Source organism: Micropterus dolomieu, linkage group LG10 (assembly GCF_021292245.1).
Source record: "Micropterus dolomieu isolate WLL.071019.BEF.003 ecotype Adirondacks linkage group LG10, ASM2129224v1, whole genome shotgun sequence".
NCBI lineage: Eukaryota > Metazoa > Chordata > Actinopteri > Centrarchiformes > Centrarchidae > Micropterus > Micropterus dolomieu.
In genome coordinates this window covers 9,192,562-9,217,085 of record NC_060159.1, presented here as the reverse complement: position 1 = coordinate 9,217,085, position 24,524 = coordinate 9,192,562, and the positions used below count along the sequence as shown (strand labels likewise).

The following is a 24,524-nucleotide window of genomic DNA, read 5'->3' as shown; positions in this document are numbered from 1 at the left end:
ATATGCCTTTCATATCTGAGCCTGTTGTACTAAATTATCATCTCCATATCCTCCTGGCTCTCATGCCATCTCACTTAACTGTGATTAAAATCTATAACCTAGATTGGCCCCAGTCGTGCTGGCATGCTGCCTCAACTGATGGTCCGAGTACCTCTGGGCCAAGGGGCAGATCTGCTTCTGCAGCACAAGGGGTCACACAGCCAGGCTCGAGGAGTCACGACCAGGGCCATTACAACACACTTTCCAGTACTAATTAGCTGCTTATGATTATTTTAATGCGTAAAAGCAGATGTCTTAAACCTGCAAAGCCATATTGCCCTATCAAGGACGGCAGCCGTCATATAGCTGCCAGTCTGAAAAGAGCAACAGATGGTTGTGAACAAATGATATCAAAATAATCACTCTTGCTTTTGAGGTTGAAAAGATGCTTACTCCCTGACAGACTTTTTAAAAGGCAAATGCAACTGAGGGAATCGGTTCTTACACTTCAGAGAAGATGTGGTCCAGTTCAGATCTTGGGCAGATGTTGCTCAGGAACATGTTGTAGACCTCTGGGGTGAAATCTTCCTGGGGGATGGAGTCATTCTGCAGCAGACAACAGCAACATGAAGACATACATATGCATACATACACGTGCTGTACATACAAATTACGGGGCATGCGTAGAGACACTGTGGAGGAAATACAAATCTATAGCATCTGTGGATTCAGAATTGATCCACTTGTGCTGCTGTGCTATGATTTACTATTGTCAGTTCTTTTAAAGTACTGGCAATTACATTTTATTGTGTACACAGGTATATGAAAAAAATGTGTTCAGTTCTACAGTATATTCAGTTTGGAACGTGTGTGCTACAACTTTACAGTGTCCACGTTTAGACAACTGAAATGTTTGCACACAATGAACCTCATGCAAGAATATTTTCAAATTATTATTCTAAATCTCTCTGACTTTTTTGAGACTTGCCTATAAGTGTTCCAAGTTTGATTCAGCAAACCTATCTTTGTGGACTATCTATGCGCTCAGTTTTATTTTAAATAGTCCTAAATCACAAACTTGACCCAAAGAACTTCACAATTTCTACAGTGTATATGACATCCTCTATCCTTAGACCCTGGATTCAAATAAGGAAAACTCCCCAAAATACCTTTTAATGGGGAAAAAGGGAGACACCACAGCACCAGATAACAATTTGATAAAATAATTTAAAAAATATTAGGACTTCAAAGGCTCTGTAGCCGGGTATAAAATACTAAGAACCAATACAAAAAATGTCCCAGTCAAGCAAATTTTATGTTTGCAACATTTTAAATGTAAATGTTTATACTCCAAACCAAAATCAATTCAGATTAAGGCATTACAAGTCTTTAATCAAACAAGTGTTTTCCCCTTTGAAAAAAAGGCAACTTATCTGTACATGATTCAATAATATTTTCTGTACAGGTCATGTTGTGCAGACTTTCAGCTGCCAAACATCTTTCCACCCTACTGAGTGTCTATGAGCAAGAAGAGTCTGTCATGCTCTGGGGTGTTCTATAGCTGACCCCAGCTTCTGTCTGGTCTCCCTCTGAAAGCGATTACACGCAGCTACATTTCAACAGCACGTAATTAAGAAACTATGACTTCGAACTTGTACCTAGACTAAGACAAAAAAAAGCTGTGGCCACAAGGGCTCCTTATAAAGCTATCAAAGCCAAACAGTACCGATGAAGACACAGTGCACTCAGCAGCAGGCAATAGCATTGTGCCAGCAAGAAACAGAGCAGAACCAAACACTCTTAGAAAGGAGCGAGAGAAAAGAAGATGAGGAAGGATGCACCGAGGGAGGGAGATGCAGGTCAAGCCCTGCCGAAACTCAATGAGTCACTCTAAAGACCTTGGTGTGAGCTACGTTGTGTATGTGCTTTTGCCTATGAGTGTGTGTGTTTGAGGGATTAACAGCACTACCGTTTAGCTGTAATTACTTGTGCGCTGGAACAACAGCAAATCCCACCAGACCTGCACACGGCTACACGTTCTTACCTCCTGCTCTCTCTCCCTGTGCTAATTATGTATAGCTTGTTCTGTGTGTGCGTTTGTATTTATGTGTGTGTGTATGTGTTCATACTGATTGTATTCAGAAGTCATTCATTACAGCTACCAAGTTTCTGCCCTACTGTATGCGCATATGTTTCACCATGTGTTCAGAACTGCATAAAACAGCATTTTACCACTTCCAAACATGCAAATTACTTGCTACTGCTGGTATACAGAGACTGTTTGCTGTGTTGGGGGACTGTTTACACATCTATGCATGAGGGGGCAGCTTCTCTCCACTGATATCTGCGAGAGGTAAAGATAAAAAAGCTTTTGTCATCTCTATTGCTCCCACTGGGTCTATTTGTTTCATTACAACCAAGGCTAAATCAGTTCTGAGTGGGAAGTCATGCAGACATCCAGAAAATAAGACTCTGAACAAATGAGCAAAGCAGCTATCAGCTGCTGTTTCAGGAGAACAGAGAACAAGCTGAATGGTGAGAGGATAGACTGATGGATGGATGGAGAAGATGAAAGAGCTTGGAGACTAAGAGAGTTCAGAGATGGAGGAAATATGAGGAGACAGTAACACTGAAAAAGGAGGGAGTATCAGTATTTTGGTGTCTCACTCTGCCAGAAGGGAGGTTACAGTTTTCCAGGGCTGTCTCCACTCGCTTCCTGTCTGCAGAGAACATCCTGAAGATACTGTGGAGATACAAATACACACCCTTATGAGCAATCGCAGAAAGTCCCACACAGACAGAGGGTGTTTCACTTTGATCCCCTGTGTCAAACTGATGAATTCATCACAGCTTTTAATTGATATGTATTAAGGATATCCTGTGAGAAAGTTGTGTTGTAACAGCAGCAAAGAAAAAAAAAACAGAAACTAAAAAGATGGTAACATATGGCATATGGCAGGAAAAATTACACATTAAAAGACAAAAACAACACAAAGAAAATGCCTAGATGAAAAATGAAAATGTTAATCCAACTTTCTGTGCATTTTGGAAAGGGAGAGGTGTTTTTAATATTTTCACAGATAAAAAAGCATATATTGTTATAGATCTACAAATGTGAAACACGTGTATACATACACTGTAAAAAGTACAGTACTATGCTGCTGTTCACACAGTCTAAACTCCAGATGGTAACACCATATGTACATAAATGATCACTTTTAAATCCTTTATAAAGATAATATAACCCCCAAATCCAGAACTCAGCTGCCAGGCTTTTAACCAGAATAAAGAAATATGACCACATCACCCCTATTTTAGCTTCATTACACTGGCTCCCAGTATGTTTTAGAATTGACTTTAAAATTTTACTGATCACTTTTAAAGCTCTTCATGGCCTCTCGCCTTGTTATATTTCTGACCTTTTAGTCCCATTCGCACCAGCACGTACCTTGAGATCCTCGGGCAGAGGTCTGTTGTCTGTTCCAGAGTCTCGACTGAAAACTAAAGGGGACAGAGCGTTTGCTGTCAGGGCCCCGAGGCTCTGGAACAGCCTGCCCGAGGAAATCAGGTCGGCTGAGTCAGTGAACTCTTTTAAGTCCCTTCTTAAAACATACTTTTATAGGAGAGCCTTTCCCGATCTTATTTGACTTTATTTTATCCCTTTTATTTTATTCTATTTTACTTATTTTATGTTTATCTTAAATGTGTATTTTAGTCTTTTCAATGCTTTCTTGCTTTTATCTTGTATTGTTTTTGTATTATTGTATTTTGGGTATTATTGTCTTGGGGCGGCTGTGGCTCAGGAGGTAGAGCGGGTTGGCCGTTAATCGGAAGGTTGGCGGTTCAATCCCTGGCTCCCCCTAGTTGCGTGTCGAAGTGTCCTTGGGCAAGATACTGAACCCCGAATTACATACAGTGTATGAGTGAGTGTGAATGTTAGTTTCTGTTTGAGCACTTAGGCTCAGTGTATGAATGTGTGTGACTGGTGAATGCAGATGTAGTGTAAAAGTGCTTTGAGTGGTCGAAAAGACTAGAAAGGCGCTATACAAGTACAGAGCATTTACATTTGTCTTGTTAAAGCACTTTGTAACTTGTTTTTGAAAAGTGCTCTACAAATAAAGATTATTATTATTATTATTATTAGAAATATGTTTACAAAGATGAGCACATAATGTAGTATTATTGTCATACCTTCTTATAATTACAATGACCATTCTCATTATTCATTCATTGTCATATGTCACATGTCACATGTCAGAAGTCACACACCTCTGGAGCAACTAGGGGTAAAATATCTTGCTCAGGGACACATTGGTGAATTTCACAGTCAGAACTGAACCCAGAGGCATGTGTCTTACCCACTCAGCCATCGCCACCCCAAAGCATCTGAAACATTACATTTACTCATGTAGCTTTGGATTTACTCATCCAAAGCAACTTCAAATTGCTCTATATGGCAGAGGTTAAGCGTCTTGCTCAGGGACACACTGGTGGATGTGTTGCAGTGGGAGTTGAACCTGGATCTCCCTAACCTCCCAGGTGCCTCCCATGCCTGGGTTTTATCCACTGCTCCATTGCGCAGACAGAATTTATTATTCCATACATCCTAATTCACCCGTCATACAACCAGGCTTTTATCTTGTGTAATTTAATAAAAGACATGCACATAAAATGTTTCCAACACAACCATCATATGATTGCTTCCTGTAAAAAAAAAAAACATGCATGTCCAAAGCATCACGTTTTCTTGAGCTGAGAAACACAGCCTTGTTTTCAGCTTTGTGACACTGTATTTTTTAGATATTCCAATGGGTTTTAGTTTTTTTGTTTTTTTAGCTTTAGAGATACATGGTTTTCACTGGACAATGACAACACGCTGTCCTGCCTCATCAGTCATTTTGAGTTCAGAGAGAGGATGGGATACAGTCCTCTGTTATATTCTAGTGCACTATAAATTAGATTTACTGCAATGAACTCCAGTGTTACAGCTACCGCTGGTTGTTTAGGTCTGTTTCCGCTGGCCATAGTCTGTTTTAATTACATGCAGAGGTATGCCTGTGCAGATCCATGAGCACATACTGTATGCTCAGTGGGAGAGCAGAGTCAAGCTGACTTTAGTCAAGCTGACATGTCCTCCCAGCTAGGAGGTTAATTCCCTAAACGGCGAGGAGTGTCTCTCTGCCTCTCTGTGTCTCTGATACCCGCTGTTTTCCTCAGCGGCTCTGTGAGAGGTTATCGCAGAAGTTCACTGCTGCCTGCCTGAAAGCTCAACTTGACTAATAGTGATGGAGAAAGTTGGATTCTTAATGAGCTGATGACAAACTGATCCCAGATAAGTGAAACGGAAAATCACAAGACTGAAATTAACAAAAGGAAATTCTCACACACATTGAATTTTGAGCTGTTAGTGAGTTAGTGACAGATATGAATTACCCAGAGCATGCAACCACATAGAGGAAAAGGAGAGTAGAGATAATGGAGAAAATTTTACCGCAGAGCTGAAGAGTCGTGGAAAGAATGAAAGATGACAGAGGGGAGGGGTAACATATTCTAATAAATGCACACATTTACACAGAGGATGTGTGTACACTGAAGGGTATGCATGCTGATAGCAATGCAAGTAGGAAGAGAAAGCTATGCATTGATCAAAAGAGGTGGCAGGGGAGAAAAGGATGAGTCAGAGAGACTTACTTCTTGACGGGGATTCGCCCCTCAGGGTTGAGCTGCAGCTTCAGCCGAGTGTATCTGCGTTGGACAGAGCACACGCCTTATACAACATGTAATCAGCAGTTTGTTTGTGTGAGAAATGTACTTGTTCAAATTAAATTTCTGTGTGTGTTTACTTGAGTTTACATGTGTGACTGATGTACATCTCTGCAATCATTTGCCATGTCCCATGAGCGAGTGTGCACATTCAGATAACACAACATGCATCGATGTGGTGAAATGCATACTTATGTCACCCAGTGGCTGACCGCATGTGTACAGTTCTCTGTGCACACCACGAATCTTTGGCAGTGCTTACGTGACAGGTTAGAATTGTGGCTAATCCCTGGAAGTCTTGCCAATGGCAACACAGACCCATACAGCAGCAACACAGGCAGCCTGAGCTATAAATAGCTTAGCTGAAACAGGAGCCATCATTACAGGCTGGGCTTTAAGTGGTTGCTGGCTAATAATTAATATCCATTACAGTGTCCACTTTATAGGTCCGGACGGCTACCCCAGGAAAACTCACTGATTAATGTAATGGTTAACGGGACCAAGACTGGATTTTGATTGAGGTGTTTTTTCTTTAAAAAAGAGGGAAATGTAAAGTGAAAAACGCTGAGTTCTGGCAGAGAAAGAGTTAGGGGACAACATGTGACGTCACTAAAGCTACATAAAGTTGATATTTAAAAAAGACGGAGAAAAGCAAAAAAGGATGAAAGGCTCAGGAGTAAGGAAAGAAGGAGGGAACAGTTAGGTGTTTCTTGATTCGCTCATCTGCCTTACAACTGCCTGTATTATTCATTAAGACGATTAGGGGAAAACCGATTACTTGCATTTGTCTCATTTTTCGTTTCACTACTCACTCTCTGCCTTCTGTCTCTACTCTCCCTCTCGAGTTAATGCTAATCCAAGAAGGTTAGGTTCCATTACACCTTTGGAAATACAAATACGTATTTCTGCATCGACTTACTTTTTTTGGCATGGAATGCAGGACATAAACAGCAACAGATGGTAAATTCTCAGTTTTCTAGCATAGTCACAGGTCATCCCATTGTACAACATGCGGTTTAACCATAATCATTGAATCACAAGGCAACATAATTCAAGGAGTGGCCTCAGCGCTATTCAAAGTTTTCAGTTAACGTCACATTCCAAGGAAAACGCACAGGGAAAAAAAGACGTTATTTTCCGCTGCCTGCCAACCAGGAAGCAAGTGCACTACAAGTCATATACTGTTACTTTGAGTTTGTAACTTTTGCGTTGCCAAAATGCTGGATGGTTGTTGTGCTTTCAGATGCACTAATCGAGTAGGAGACAAGCCTGGACTGTGTTAGGTGAGGGATTCCCCACAAGGTAAATGTAAACATTACTGTAATCAAGCAGCAGCAGGGACCTGGTGGTTTTTAACGGTAGAAATGCGGCAGCGGATGCTGTAACGTTATATGGATCGGAAGTGCTCAACACTTGCAGTTTGTGTTCCTATCTTTCTTTTTCTTAGGTTGAGAGGTGGAAATTGAACTGCTTTTGCAGCGTCTCGTGACTGAAATCTATGAATTGCATTGCTCTCAGAAGAACATATTGTAGCAAGCTGTCATTTGAAGACGTGCTGGGTTCTGTTTTGTTTCCTGTATCACAGCTTTAAGAGCTAGTGATGAGAAATAACCACATGCAGGAGAACATCAACGGGGATGAGATCTCCTCGTGCTGGTACAGTGAATCGCCTTATTTCTAAGTAAGCAGTGCACAACAACAGCTGCTGTGAGCAAACCAGCGTGACTGCGACACCTCCTCTATTCAATTCTATTCAAGTCTCTGTGTTCTGTGGTCGATGGCCTCTTTTATTGTCTCATAAGTCAATTATCCTCCTCGGGGGGTGCAAGTTATATGGCTTCTATTCGCTGATAAACATCAGACAGCTGGGAGTTGTCACCACGCAGAGCCCAGCATATTCTCTCAATACAATTCGGCAGATTCATATATACGTCCACTCTGCATGAGCTTCACTCAGTCACTCGCTGCACACATAAATCACGTGTGAGCCACAGATCAGTGTGTGAGCTCCATTCAGATCAATACGAACGAGGGGCTGTCAGCCGTAAAACACAGGATCAGAGGTGGTGTGAAGGCGACTGATGATAGAAACTGTCTTACTGGTCTCCTCTTTAACATTTTGACACCACCGCAAGTTTAGGTCAGCAATCCGACCTGTTTAAGGCTCTACTGACACAGGTCTGTCATTATGCCATTAATGCAACAGAAATATAGGCTACAGCACCATATGAATTCCCACTACATGCTCTTGCACTCAAGTCGGGTTCATGAACTAATGCATATTTCCAGCTGTTTTATTTATCCACCTTCTTCCTTCCTGTCTGTTTTCTCTCCTCTTACTCTCTCCATCGATATTAGGAGGTGACCTTTATAAACTCAAACCCTCAGGCGGCCTTGTGGAGCTGTGAAAAGCCACCTCTTACCTCCTTTGTTTTGTGTAAGTACAGTACACCCCATATGTACCTTGGTGTATGCATAACGGTGTGTGTGTGCTGCAAAGGTTTATGATGTTTTATTGTATGCTGTGACAAATATGGTTTTTGCAAGCATTTGTAAGTAAACATGTATTACGTATACTTGTCCTGTGTCCAGGAGCATTACAGGTCTCTTTTGCAGAAGATACCTCATTTGTTTTTTCCTGATATTTCTAAATATGTAAAATACAGTACATATCTAATGTCACGCTTGTGATGACTTGTGATGATATTTTTTGTTTCTAGCAGACCTGCTTTTCATATTTCATCTGGGGATTGTGGATTTACATTTTTTGTGTGACAGCTTGTGTGTGTGTAGCATGCATGTGTGTGCATAGATGACATACATTTTCTCAAGGCAGGCCTCTCTGGACATGTTCTGTAGCAAAAGGTTTGATGCCAGGTTGAACAGCTCTTCTGCCCATTCCTGCAGTAAAAAAAACAAAACAGACACACACACACGTCAGTGCAATTTGACGTGAGGGTGGAAATGTGGTGGTCTGTTACTACTACCATGTGTTAGGAATAAATTAATTTGTTATTTCATACACGTTGGCATGCTGATAATTAAATTCAGAATTCAGTTTCAATTTGTAATTTGAATTATGTTCTTAGTGTAATTTACTTTCATGTGACATCACAACCCTGACACAACACATCATGTAGTTAACCCAACAGAGAAATGGCACCTTTGTCAAAAACCTCGTAACTTGACAGTGAATAAGTGGTAAGGTTTTTTTCATCATTTTAAATAACCTTGTGGAACAATCTAGTTGTAACAAGCTATTTCTGTAAAAGTTGTCATCATCGAAACTGTTCTGTTGTTGTTTTTGTGCTGAATATTTACCTTAGCTGTCTCCTCCTGGAAGGCCATGAAGTTCAGATAGGTGATGTTGACCATGTCAGGGCCGCTCACCACTGTCAGCATCTTGTTCTCCATCTTCCCCATCACGTTGCTAACATCCAGTAGCTCACGCAACTTGGCTTCCTGAACAATGAAACACAAACGAGACAAAGACAAAAGGCGTGTCACCATCAAGGTCAAGTGATCAAATTTTCAAAATTGAGCAAATCAGTGAAAGTTATCAGGTAAAACCACCCCACATTTACAAGTGGGTTACAGTTCAGCATCCAAAACCTAGCAGCCCAAACAAAACTTCCATGTGTGAATAAAGGCAAATGACATAAAACAGGCCATGGCAAAAAGACAAGGTATGCTTTTTTGAGGAAGTGAGAGGCAGTACTGGTCAGTGTCATGGTTCTTTGGTTTGATGTTGTATTACAGCAAAATTGCCCTCTGAATGCACTGAAGTGAAACAAAACCTGCCAGTCTGACGGCTGATTTGTGTGATTAATGAGAGGTCAGAAATCTGAGGCAGACAATATGAGGACTGAGGTGAGATGCTACAGCTCCAGAAGATACCAGTATGACTTGCAGGTTCCATATTGCAGGCTATAAAAGCAAACAAGGAGGATTTAGCAGCACTATGAAAGGAGACATTTTCTAGTATAAAGTAATTAAATTGAGTAATATTAAAAGAATGACACCGGTGTGTGTGCTGGTACAATATGCAGACGTTCACAGTTTCCAAGCACAAAAGACCACAAAATGTCTGCAGGGGATTTATGGTGTTATTTATCAGTGACCCCACAACAATTCTCCAAATCCTGAGAGCTTGCTTTCCAGCTTGTTTTTGGTTTGCTCCCATCGCATCACAAGAGGAGCAGCCAATGCCCCGCAGCACCTTGTCATCAAGCATAATGTCACAGGACAAAATCTTTCATTAAAAATTATCAGAGGATTCACTAAGCTGAAGAGATCCCACGAGGATGCTGTAATCAGAAAAGGTTTTTAATACATGCTTTCACAAATAATGCAAATTCATGAGGAGAAATGATCTCCACCAGGAGCAATGCAATTTTCAGATTTAATACAGCTTTTCATTCCCTGCAACCTTCACCATCCAACAAATTCAGCAGGTTAAAATGACTCATTGTAAGAAGTCTGTTGTCTGTTTAAAAAAAAAAACATAGAGCAATGGCAACAGGTCAGTTCATAATAATTAGTTTTCAGAGGAGGTAATTGTCAAGAAAAACTAAACCAAACAAATGTTTTTAGCAAATATACATTTAAGTATCTTTGGTGCAAATCATATATAATATATATATAATAATATATATAAACAAACTGCGATGACTCTGAGGTGCAAGACAGGAATAACAATGATCATTTTCTCTCCTTTTCGGCCCAATACGCAAGCAGCATACAAAATGGCTGCTCTGGCTTAATTAACACAACAAAAAAGCCCTGTAAAGGATTTTGCAGTGAAAGCAAATGAGCTCCCACTAATTTAACCAATCAAACAAAGAGCATTGTGTCCTGTGTCACACTGATAAATGTCCTCTACACGTCCCTCACACCCCCCAATCAAATTGTGCAGCTTAGTGGAGCCCATTATTATCATGCTGAACTTTTCGGAGGCAAACACACTTTCCCTATTGAAGAATCTCTCCGCTCTGACAGCCTGTCTGTCTGCCTGCTTCACATATCAGCATTCTCAGTTTTATGTGGGTGCAGGGAGAGCTGCTTTCTTAAAAAATATGCCTTACCACAGAAGAGAAGAACACAAGGCAAGCTTCTTTGTATAGCACATTTCAACAGCAAGGAAATACAAAGGGATTTACATAAAACATAAAGGCAACATAGGGCTATATAAAAATACATTTAAATACAATTAAAAGTAGTGGTAAATAGAAAATAAAAATAAAAATAAAGTAAAGTAAAAGTTAAATTGCAGTGTAAGATAATAATTAAAAGCCTCACACATGATTTAATGGCAGCATCAAACAGCCTTAAAGAACTGAGAGTTGCAGCCGACCTGCAGGTTTCAGGGAGTTTGTTTCAGATATATGGTGCATAAAAACTGAATGCTGCTTCTCCATGTTGAGTTTTCACCCTGGGGACAGTAAGCAGATCTGTCCCAGATGACCTAAGAAGTCCTGCTGCTTCATAACGTAGCAAAAGATCAGAAATGTATATTGCTCTTAAACCATTCGGTGCTTCATAAACCAACCATAATGTTTTAAAATCAATTCTTTGACAGACAGAACATGATATAACTAACTGTACATAGCTACCGCACACAAATTACATGTTTCTAGTGTTCTGTGATTTGCAGATAACTCTCACTCAGAAGGTTAGAGTTACGTGATCCTGGGCTTAACCACCAATCAATTGAGCACAAAGTGCTGATCTGAATGAGAATCCATCACTGCCCACTTACGTATTCTGAATGCCACCAGCCCCATCAATCAAAGCATAAAAAGCCACTTTCAATTTGCTAAAACACACAATGCACAAATACTCTTTGAGGGATGCTTTGGCAGACTGCCGAAGATGAAAGGCTTCTGAGAACAGACGAGACGACAGTAAGATGCATATTTCATTTATTACAGCGCTTGAACGTCAATACAATTTGATACTGTTTTGATGCTATTTGTAGCCATTAGCTGAACATACAGCTCATCTCCTTGGGAGCAGTGAGCGCAGGGCTGATCTGGAAGGGAGCCGCGGGCACTCCCAGCACATCAACTGGAGAAACACCAGCAGCTATGCTGGGAAAGGACTTAGTTGCAGAGAAATGAGCTTATGTCAAGGAGGTGGACCATGCTGGACAGGGGGAGGAGGGGAGGAGGAAAGATCAAGAGAAAGAGAAGAACAGCCATGAAAAGAGAAGAACGGAAGAAGAGGAGTAGGCTCAGCCATGTGAGGGAAATGTAATTTGTACTGGTGCCTTGTGGGAGCCACTGGAGGCGCGCCTGAAGTGCCAGTTACCGCAATGATGGGAGTTCTAGACAAACAGGCTATGGGTGGTGGTTGGATGGGATTTGGGTTGATGGTGTGGTTGAAGCAAGAGGATGGTTGTGTGCTACACAACATACTTCACTGAGAGAGCTTAGCTTCTGCACAAGACAGTCATGGATCACTGAGTCACAGAGAGTCTGCGTGTGAATGTGCGTTGTGCATCCATGCTTGTGTGCGTGTGTTTATTCAGGCATACATGGTGCATGATGGCAGCTGCAGTGTGCCAGCACTGGAACTCTTCTCAGTCACTTAGCATTCAGGTGGAGCTGCAGCCTGAGGAAATACACAGGCTTCTTCTTCCTGCCTTAGTTTGTCACTAGGCCCTACCAGCCATGCACTCAAACTGTGTCACACTTTGCTGGGCACAAGGGAAAGGATTCAGATTGGCAAAGGGAAGTCAACCGCAACTCCTGTCATTAAACCTGCAGCACGACACCTGTCTAAACTCACAAATACACACACACACACACACACACACACACACACACACACGCATCAGCTTGGATGTGCACAATCACAAATGCACACACATCCACACGAGTAAACATGCATCAAACTGCACTCAAGACGGAGCAAATCAAGGCACACATTTGAATTCACACACAGTCACGTGTTTGTGTGTGCGTAAATACACACACGGGGACAACAGATCAAAGGAAATGTCAATATGAATGATTGATGCTGAGCCAAGTACCTACACACATGCCACTCAACACTTGCCTTTAATGTCTTGTATCACAGATTTCTACAGTATGTGTAGGTAATGTGATGCAAAATATTACAACATAAGTTCCACAGAGGTCCACTTTACAATAAGCACAACAGATGATGCTTCACACTGTGATTTCCATTTTGGAGAAGAAGTAGTAGTGGCAATATTTCATGTTTTTATGAAGTGTTTCCCTTAAAAAAATATGCTGAGGCAGTCCAAATAATTGATTAGGTGTCAGGGATAGCTTTAATAAGTGAACAGTGCCTCATTCAAGGAAGGTGCTGCTGGTATAAAACATTGATGTTAACAGTTTCTTCAGAAGTACTTTTTTCCCTCTTTAATGTACCAACTCTCACAAGACATAAAATTCACAGCTTAGTGTGTGAAAAAAGCCACTTTTTGGTGTCTTGGATGCTTGCACTTAAGTTGACGTTGCCAGGCTGTGTTTGTTGCAGTTCTTCATACTACATGTTTGAAAGCATCTGCGCTTGTTAAACGAAAGGATGCTTAAGAAGCACAGGGTTTTTGGAGAAAAAAAAGTTAAATATTGTAGGATTTTTATAAGCTACATGTGGCAGTTGAAACCTCATCTGCTGTATATCTGCTGTCACACTATCTGACACGACACTTTTACACACTCCTCATGAATTACATTCCATTCATCTACCTAAACGCCCAGTTATGGCCCTCTCGACGCCAGAGAACCACAGGTAGAGAGAAACATAACCTTACGGGAGTGGGAGGGCTTGAAAGTTATAAATCTAACTATAACTTAAGTATTCAGAGGAGCATATCTTAACATATGGAGCTATGACACTGCAGAGCAGCACTGCAGGTTATGAGCAGGGTACCAATTCTCCTTCTGCTGGCTAGCCTGGCTAACTAACAGAGCGGTAAGATGCTGTTGGTGGGGAAGTAACAAGCCTCGGGCATTTGGAATGAAATTATGGGATATCAAGCTGGAGGTGATGTGCTCATTCTGCCACACAAATACTGTGCAGATGAGAGTTTTGTCATTTTTTGGCACAAATCACACTATGGATATTGATCTGCCTCAAGTGAATTACCTTTACGTCATTTTAGTGTTGTGTGAAAGGTTTGTTAGCCTATTTGCTATTATATGTGCTTTATCAGCCAGTATGAGTCACAGAGTCTACAGAGCATTTCACTCACAGCAAAGCTAATCCTAAGACGACTCCCTCTCCAGGCGATGCAGTCATTTATTTAAGAGGGTCGCGCTGCATCTGCAGAGCATGTTTAAAACATTAGCCACATCATAACTTACACAGACAGAAAGCATTGAAACATTGATCCCATTAGAAGAAAGAGCTCTGTCTTTCTCGCCAAGCAAAAGATGTTTCCCGCAAATGACCTTCCCAATTATCTGCACGCATGCTTGCGCACACACAGACACACACATAAAGTCACAAAAATGTACATTGTCAAATGACATCACATTCTTTAAGAAAACAGGCACCTCGATTCAGTCTGCACTCACAAGTAGATACACAGGCACAAATACACTGTGGGGGTAGGGGTTGTTTTATCTATTCTCACACATTGGCACTGCAGATGATTGTATTTGCCCTGCAAATGATATGCTGAACATGCAATGTCTATAAGCAGGTAAAAAAAATTAAGACACTGTGAGGAAGTCAGGGGATTTCAGTTTAAATTTTTTTGGCAAGTTAAATAGCCCTGAAGCTAAACAGATTGTAGAGACAGCATGCAAAGACAAACGCACACACACACACACACACACACACACACACACACACACACACACACACACACACACTCACACACACACAAACAAAAACACATACAACACAAATGAAGAAACCAACATCTTAAATTCTAAAAAAAAAACTCACCCTTTCACAGTGGGGAACTAAAGTATGGAGCATTTTTGCTACAGGGGGGACACCATGTAGTACAGCTTTAAAGCTTTTCTGCTGATCAAACGGCCTGTTCGATTCAGCCTCGTTGGCAGCAGCCTTTCATATAAGGATGGGAGAGCTGTCTGCTCCCATTCCAGCTCTGCAGTTTCATATTTTAAACTTCCTCAGCTTGGAAACTACTCTAGCTTTGGGAAAAACTCCGCCACTATACAGTGCAGTGTGTACAGACTGAGGATAAGCCGCAAATAAACATCTCACAAACAACTGCATTGTAAAACAAATCAAAGTGCATGAATAAGAACAGAAGAGGATGAGGATGGAAGGAGCGAGGGAATCAGAGAGGGATCAGGAGGGAGTCTTTGATTCTGGGGCGTCATCACCCCATCTCTCTCTATCTGCAGCCTGCCCACCCCCCACCACCCCATCTGTGGGGCTCACTGTCCCTGCTTCTTTTTATAATTCTCCCACAGGGTCGTAATTCATTTGAGCACTCAAGTGTCAGTGGATGCAGACCACCACAGTTTCACGAGGCGGAGAATTGCCCACAAGGCTAGGAGTAAAAGGTCAGTGCTTCATCAGTCAGCTGTCAGGTGATGCATCACTGACCACAGTATGGAACCAAGCGCGCGTGCGCACACACACACAGACACACACACACACACACACACACACACACACACACACACACACACACACACACACACATTTGGCTTTGTGTGCCCCTGTAATCGTAACCCACATACAACCTTCTCAAAAATAGGAAAAGGGTTTGCTACTGGTGGAGTGTGCTAAAAGGATACTTATTTCTCAAAATGCGACTTATTTTCCTTTAGGCCATCCTCTCCTGCCTGTAACGCAGCTGTATTGGCTACTGTCCATCAATGAAGCATCAGTAAACACAATGCGAGTTCATGCAGGGTAGCCTGTACAAGGTTGTGAATAAGCAGGAAAATGTAATGATTTAAGCTGCATTATTTTGAGAAGAAGACATTAACTCTCTTATGCAAAATATTTAATATTTTCTTTATATTGAAAGAGTTTGATTAGCGGTTTAACGATCAAGAAGTGAATTGGAATAACAAAAATTACACCCTGATTAAAGTAAAGCGTGCTCATGCATCAAGGCACAGGCTGAAGAAATCCATGGGAGGAGGTTGTAAAGCTCATATGGACTTAACAATCCCCCGTTCCAGCTCTTCAATGGGGCATTTCATTAACCTCGAAGCTGTGAGACATGAAACGACAGACGGAGGGGTGGACGGAGAGCACATATCACGCCATTTCCAAAATGCCAGAACATCAGCAAGAACTTGTGCTGACAGGTACCCATTTTCATGTTTTGGGGAAGTGGCCCAACATTCACACCCAATGCTAATCATCTCATGATGCACATTGTAACTTAAAGGGGAAAGTGAAAAATGCATTTTTTAAAATGGCAGTTATATAACCACTGTATTTCTCATTTTATCATGAATAATTATCCCTGACCGCACAAATTTATTACAGAAATTACTCTTACTGATCAGACATCATTCCTCTGCACAGCTAAACTTCTGTCAAACTTCACACTCCAGGCAAAAATGTATTAGAAAGAAAGTTGAGGTGTGTTTGATGCATTGTTCCAGAAAACTTTTATAATTTCATTGAACTATTCCTAAATCCACTCAGCACACTAACTAAAATAATTTACTGAATTTTCATGCCTGGAATAGTAACCATTATGACTGAGTGGACAACTAAATTTAGACAATCTGCAGCTTGCTGTTCCTTATCAATGTTTTGCATAAATATGTTTTATTAATGTGATCTTGAATTGGTAAAAGTTGAACAAAGATTATTGGGCTTAAGACATCCACCTACACAAGAACAGATTTTGGAGGAAGTTTGAAAGGAAGACAAAAGCCCACTATCACTATGTGTTTAAGTGGAATAAAACTGCATATATCTGATAGCTGTTGACAGCTGTGACTGCCTGAGCCAGAAAATGGCAGAAACTCCTTATTCAGCCTGCCACCCCACATATAAAAACTCTTGACATCTCATTCAGGCTGCTGTGCCATTGAGGAGAAACACATTCTTCATTGGAAACATAAGGAATGCTTGACAGCATTTGACTGCAAACCACAGCCTCCTCGATAACTAAATCATCTGATTAAACTGTCACACGTCAGACACTGTCACAAAGGATCAGCCACAGAGGAGTTCTCATAGCTTTGGATGTTTCCCCCTCCATGTTTTTTCAATAACTGAACTCCTGAGCTGGAATAAGTGTGGTTGTGTGTCTTTCTGCTTTTGTGTTTATGTGTGCACTACCTCAGAGAAAATATCTCATCAATACCTACAGCACAATTAAGCTTCATAATCGCTGTAATATAATTTTATATCACTTCTTCCCTCAAATAATTTCTGATATTACAACATGCTAAACAAATGTTTTTCATTTATGGTGAACATGACCACAATCTTTCCAAAAAAATAGACAATAAGAAAAGAATCTCTATTGACTGCACACGATGACCGCAGGGCTATGAAGAGAATAATGCTCGAGAAATGGGGAGGAAATTGGACAATCTTTCTGAGAAATCTGCTTTGCTCTGGCACCAAGGTAACATGAGAAGCAGAGTGAAGAATACAGTGACACAAAATTTCCTTTTACAAAAAAAGCAATATTTTAATATTTTCAGCATCTCTGTGCCTCCAAACCCTATTTTGTATTTGTGTGTTTAAAGATTCAAGGGCTGTTCAAGGACTCATATTTTTCTGTTGGATAAATAAGGACTGCTACTTTGCATATGGACTTGCTTATGTGTAGCAGTCTTTAAAGACATATATAAGGTTTTTCAAATATGCAAAAGAGGAGCAGAACAGCAGAGCTTAAATGTATTATCTATGCATTTATTTTTAACAATAAATTACACAATAAGGTACAAATACAGGATTTAAAAAATTTTAAGAACAGAATCTCTTGCAAAAAAATAGTATATATAACAGGAACAAAAGTTATGTTTCGTAACTGACTAATACTATAATCCTGTATAAAAATTATAATTCTCGATCAGTGAAAGCAGGTTTCAATCCTCCATTTTTGAATTTTGTGGTTGCCCTACACTTACATTTGTTTTTAAATTTTTCATGCCGGATGGCAAGTAGAGATACAAAAACTTCAAGGAGAATGCTAGTCATTATACAATTTCTAAAGAAAGACTTGATTGTTCTTTAACAATATTTTTTACCTGCATGTTCACAGAAACCAAATCATAACTTACACCATTACCTGGAAAAGACACTAGGGAGTACAAGATTTTACTGCCATTAATGGCAAAAAATAGACTTCCGTGGCAAAAGCCTGACTAACACAGGGAATAAGAGACCTATAGGGAGGCATACTGCCAGCATGGATTAAGAGGGAACATAAAAGCTTGTAGGGCAGGACATAAGAATAATTATACAGATGAGACTAGCCACACCTCTGTCACAGAGAGTCCCTATGTAGCTGGGAATGTAATCTCCATAATAATCTGTTGCAGGGGCACACATTCTACATGCAGTGGCAAAATGAGGTTGTAAATTTTACATGTGTTCATACACTTGCGCACATGCACACATGGGTTCTTGTGAGCATCTAAGAGTAGCTTGGTGTCTGGGGGAGAGATAGCTGGAAGGAGTGAGAGAGAATAAACAGAAAAGAGGCAAGAGGACGATTCACGCTGTGTGTGAATCACTGTGAAGGTAAGAAGGGAGAAGGAAGGGGCAAGGGGCAGGTTTGATGAGGTGGAAGTATTCTACCTGGCATGTACTCTTCCTCTCTCTGGCTGAGCTCACATTGGGCCGACAGGAAGGTAGAGTCACAGACAGGAAGGAGCTGACCTCAGATACACCACATGAACTCCAGCAGGAGAAAACTAATCAACCGCTGTGACTCACCAGCTCAGCACTTCTCATTAGAACGAGCATCAGACGAAACTGGAGAGCACTGGGGAGAAACTTAGTAGCACACGAGCCACTTGGCTGAGCTGGCAATGATATTAAACGCGCAACACACTTGGTTGAAGAATTTAATAAAAAATGACAAGTGTGTTGTGCAATCAAATGGTATACTGCCAAAAACAAAGCTGAGAAATTTATAAACGGGTGCTTCTGAGTGTGATGTTATCCACTGGCATCTAAGAAACATTTAACATAGCTAAATGAATTATATAAAAAGGAAAGTAAACATCTCAGACAAATGACCTAGTGAAGTTAGGGGTTAAACAAACATTTAAACCAAGATAACTTAATCAAAGAATTTAAAAACTGACACCCAAGGTAAGAACAAGGTGGAATGAACTCCTGATAAAATGCCCAATTGATACAATTTCACCTAAAGTACATGAGATTTAAATCTTTGACAAAGTTTTTAATTCTGCTTGCTAGTTTTTCCTTATTACTTATGTGCTTCCTCCATCTCAGCGTGCCCCAGGTATTTTGGTCATTACTCCCACCTCTCTGAGTCATTCGCATCAATTTGTGAGGTGGATGAAACCTATTCTGTTCAAGATGTCCATCAAGTGGCAGTCCTTCAGTGGTGGCACTAAAAAAAGCCCCCGGGCACCAGAAACTGGCAGGTACATAACTACAGTAATTATCCTGTAGTCATACAGAAGCTCTAATTTAGTGTGGACAGACTTATGGAAATGCTGAGAAAATTCTGCTAACAGCTAAAAGCAATCACTACAAACAGTACATGCACACATGGAAGCGTCACATGCAACATACAGATGCATATACACCCACGCAAAGGCTGATAAACATTTTATGCATCCTTGAGCTATAGAAACTGGATTTCCACCTTCAGTAACCCTGAACTTGTAGTTTCACTGTGGAGGGGGGATACTAAGATGAGATCAATAAAGTATCCAATTATTATAAGTATTATTAGCAATTGTGTAAACACATGCAGAAGATAGACAAATGCGCCATAGATAATTCCCCAGATGTGTTTTCTGTGTTTTCACAATTACAAACATTGCCACAATGGGCGATTGCCAGCCAGCTAGAAGCAAAACACGATAGAAAAATGACATGATAACATAATTTGTGCCCTTCACCTACATTTGACTAACCCCACCTCAAATCCAAACCATTAGAAACATTTACAGCAGACAAGACTATATTATTTTCTATCCCTCACTGTATCTCAAGTGAACCTAATCAGATTTCACTTCTGTTAAGATCAGCCTCTTTCCCTCAAAGAAGCCTGCAAAGACTCACAGTACAGCAAGCTGTGTGTTTGGAAAGAGGGCAATTTCCAGCCTTCAGTCTTCCCTATGGCAACTTGCTTGGGCCCTCCAAGAACCAGGAGCCCCATGGAGAGAGACCCCGCAGGTGAATTGTCCACAATGGGGTCCCCAGGTAAATAATTTATACAAAACCCTCACACAGTACAGCCTTTGGGCTGTAGATGCTCTGTCATGCTGTTGCTGTAAGGAGGCAGCATATGTCCTCTCCCTCTAGCTGTTTCCATTCTTGCCATCTTTTACTTACACCCCCCCTTCCTTCATGACAAAACACTCCAATACGCAGGGTTCCTGCTTTGTAGAGGACACTAAGCAGATTCCAGCCCCAATGACATCTTTAATAATTTTGACCAGAACCAATTGGGTTTATTGGAGTACATTCCTGCAGGTCTAAGGGGGAGGACTGTGTACTGTGTAGCATCAGAAGTAGTCGACATGCAGTATAAAGTAATAGTGAAGCTGAAGAGAAGGAGCTGTGCTTCGTCATTCTGCTGATGGAGACGCACACAGAGAGCTGGCTTTATTCATCCCAGTGACATGGCTTTGTGCTGATTTGTTAGGCTAATCTGAATGACGCACAGGAGTTGTGCACTAATACAGTTCATGGCTTACAATTCAAAATGGCCTTTAAAATAACCCTACATAGTATAGAGACACAACATTTATAGCCAGTGTCTGGCAGGAAAATTTACAGACACATCACCAGCATTTCTTGTTTTTACATTGTCTAATTATCAGGGTTAGTCACAGCCATGGTAATGATGCGGTGTCTCCACCACATTATATGGCAATTGTAAACTGCAGAAAAACAAATACAATAAGGCTAACTGGAAGTGGAGAGAAGGATTTTAAGTGTATTTATTATATAAAGTCCCTGACTGAAAACTGAAATCTTGTTGCCTAAAAAGCTTTTCATATCTGCTCATTTACTTATAAATTAGAATGAATTAGAACTCAACCACATTCTTTGGAAATGTTAACAAAACACATTTTTCTGATCCATGATATTACTTGGCTAGCTATTACGACCAACGAGCTAATGGTCATAAATTGCAGTTTTATATGATGGGCAGGGTTAGCTAGTCAAAATCACATTTGATTGAATATGATTGATTGGATATCGGCAATATATTCCCACAAAAATATTTCAACTTTTTATTTTTTGATTTTTATACTATTTTGATATGAAAAATTATGTCTTACCATATTTGGCAGGAACAGTTGACAAAAGAACACATAATGTTAACTTTTTTCACAGTCTTTAAAGCACTGAATCCTAATGATGCTTCACAAAATAAACATTACAGTCTTGAGGCATTTGAGCCTGCCATTTAGGTGAGTCTCATAGAACAAACCACCGTTACAGTCTGCAGCACTGAATTGTCATGGCTTATCTTGAGTGAAACAGAATGTCACAGCAGAACTGTGTTTTGGGAACTTCTTATGTCAGTGAGACGGTCAGGAGGTATTTGCCCCAGACAGCACGGTATGGAGGGTCGTTCAGGCCTTCACAAAAAAAATCTGATAAAAGTTGTTTAGCACCACGCTGTCAAGCCAGTTCACACACTACTGTTCTGCAGTAAGGAGAGCAAAATTTACTGGGGAACATAATTCTGTGCATAAACAACCCTAATTGGGCCACCAAATCCCTCTGCAAACATTTGAGGATCCTTGGTAAGCATCGAGTAGTGATAATTGTGATTTATCCTCTGTCTGTAGTCATCATTTAGCCTTTTGCCATCATTAGCTTCACCGTCACACAGAGAGCGCGCTGTCCCGACATACCTAGACCATCTGCCGGGCCAGGCCATGCCAGACCATGGCAGCCACCAACCATCCAGCCACCTACCAGTCTCACATAACGCCCCATTTGGTATGGCATCTGTGTGCTCCACTGATCTGCCAACAAGACACAACTGAATGTTCGAACAAGCCCTTGGATATATATATTTATATATTCAAAAGGCCTTTTAATACTATGGTTTATGGTTGAGCAAATGCACCAAGCTGACAACAGAGCTGACAGTGATCTGGGGAGACCCCATTTCAAGATGCCACGGTGTTAATGGCACACATGATGAGAGAAATCAACACTCCATGGTCCTCCATATCTGATTGGCTATGATTCTGTGTGACCGAGCTCTTCTAAAAGATGATAATCAGTCCACGGTTGTTTTGTACCAGACAACAGACACCTATGGCACCTCTTAGCTTAATTAGCCAGTCTCGGTTTCTAATGGTAGACCAGGAGATGTGGCTAGACAAAATGCCTGCCACCTGTTAACAAGACAGACAATCCAAAACAGCTGAATATCAGAGAAACCTCTGATTGTAATCCGCTGCTAACAGTGCCTAGAAATTAGGGGATTCTTTTCGTATGAGGCAGAAAGCGAGAGGCACAATCAAATCCCCAGTGCTCACTAGAGTCACTGTCTGCTGCTTTTGTTTCTCGGCTGTCCTTTAGGAGTAGAAAACAGGATATAAGGGTTTTGTATTAACATTGTGTTTATCAATCCTCTTATTCAATCCAGGAGCTTGACAATTGACAGCCATGTCAAAGTGCGGGAGCACACTGTCTTAACAGTAACATGTAACAGACAAGGTATTAAAAACTAGGTATTATTTTGAATAACCTTAGCTAGTGTGAATCACTTCATCTAGGATATAATTCTAATCAAAAGCCACATATTAATTGTGCACATCATAACAGATACTTGCACAAGATGCAGGCCAAACGAATGCCTTTTCAATCACCAACAATGTCAGCCTACCATGTCAAGTCAAAATACCTTTAATCAAATCAGACATCCGTCCTCTTCCACACTCTTTTCCACCCTGAAGTACAGTATATGAAAGCTGTCATCATGGTTGGTGGACATTACAATTGCCTCACATTAATGTGAGGGCATATGGATACAATATCAACATACACAAGACCAATTGGCAGACGGAGACTATATTCATGACAATATTTACTGGCATAGAGCATTATATCCTACTCAAGCTAAACGCCTGCCAGTTGCTTAGGACAGTAGTGCTTCCTGCAGTGTAGTGTGTAACAATGAGCCTTTGAGTAGAGATTGGCAATTTCAATAATTGTAGTAAATTATGTTATAATGGGGTGATATAACTCCACTTGTTTTATGTGGAATGCTTTTAACTAAAGATATTTCTGAATGAAGGTTTTCCTGATTCTTATGCAATGGTCTGCCTTAGTATTGAATGTTAAACAAAACATACAGTTTGAAAAGTACTGAAATGTAGCAAAAGGCGGGTATAATGAGGTCTGTAAGAATAGAAGAAAAGGAAATGGAGCTGGCTCATTCTACTGACAGAATATTGATGTAGTGTTAAGAAAATAGGATTTTAAAACTGCACATGAGGCTACAATACTTATTAAGTGGACATGTTTTTTCCGAGAGAGTTGTCAGCATCTCTGGGAAGTGTTACACTTGTGAACCAGAACCTGCAGTCTGTCAGCTACCAAACCACGTGGTTTGAATGGATGTGGAGGGGACTTTTCTTGGCCAAACAAATGGCTGCAACAAATGGAATACAACTTCCTGTGGAAACAAGTGCACAGAACATTAAATCATTAAAGAAGAAAAAGAAGTATTCAAGTTCTCGGATCCACACTTAAGTTTATCCAAACATCATTCAATGGAGAAAACCAAGCGAGAGAGAAGAAATGCGTGTTACACTTCCATTTGCTCTGGTCTTTTGGACAGGAAATAGTTTGAGAGAGCTCTGTGGTCTCTGGAGCAGCAGCATTAAGAATCAGACATTTTCTTTACTAACCCTCCTGAGATTTACTATCGAAAACCAATTAAGTCTTTGGCGTGCTGTTGTGCTTGGAAAGGATCGTTGAGGGAGTAAGAAAGGTTACCTGTCTCTTTATGTCTCGGCTTTGGAAAGGTCCCTTAAAAACACACACACACTAGCACACATTTACACATACAGCCACAAAAACCTATCACACAAGCACAACCATGAGCACTACGTCCACCGGGCTAACCTATTTGATTAATGGTGTTAGGAGCTGACTAGTGTGACCAAGGCGGCAATGAACAGAATCCCCAGGAGCTGCTTTCTCATCTCATCCATTCTCCAATCTGTTCACCACATATCTGTTATGAATAGATGGATGATAACAGTATGGTGGGAAACTCAGAAAAGATATTGATCACCCCAATTAAATCTGAACAAATTGGAGAGAAAAGGGGAGAAACTCTATTCTGCCTACAGGCTTGTCTGGGTGTTTATTTAACTATGCATGTCTGTTTCCAAGATGAGATCGCTACAGTTTGAAATGATCAATGATCAATGATTAACAGCACTTCATTAGCCCCGCTTCTTTAGCATTCATGATCAGTAGCAATGTAAGGCAGATTATGGTTTTCAATTAAAGTTATGAGTCATTTGGGACATTTGCTTCCAAAAGCATCAACTTTTAAAAAGGTAGATTTATTTTTCCATAAATCTTTCATGGAAATGATCATGAAAATGGTTCTGAGGCAGTGCCAGAGGATCTAATAGCTCACTACAGATTTGTGA

The 24,524-nt window shown here is 40.7% G+C and overlaps 1 protein-coding gene across 10 annotated transcripts in view; it reads right to left on the bottom strand.

Annotated features, from left to right (window-relative positions):
* Positions 1–24,524, bottom strand: part of LOC123977373 (1-phosphatidylinositol 4,5-bisphosphate phosphodiesterase beta-1) — a 171,373-nt gene that overhangs the window by 42,258 nt on the left and 104,591 nt on the right. For 9 of the 10 annotated variants that reach the window (XR_006826648.1, XM_046059997.1, XM_046059994.1 and 6 more), the window contains 5 exons: positions 9,064–9,204; positions 8,564–8,643; positions 5,671–5,724; positions 2,647–2,722; positions 485–585 (listed from right to left, as the gene is read on the bottom strand). Coding sequence is in view for 9 of the 10 variants with exons in the window: in XM_046059992.1 (XP_045915948.1) it covers positions 485–585; positions 2,647–2,722; positions 5,671–5,724; positions 8,564–8,643; positions 9,064–9,204 (452 nt within the window). In the remaining variant the exon portion in view is untranslated. Of the gene's footprint in view, positions 1–484; positions 586–2,646; positions 2,723–5,670; positions 5,725–6,661; positions 6,779–8,563; positions 8,644–9,063; positions 9,205–24,524 lie in introns of those variants that run through there. The other variant, XM_046060000.1, reaches the window with a different exon arrangement.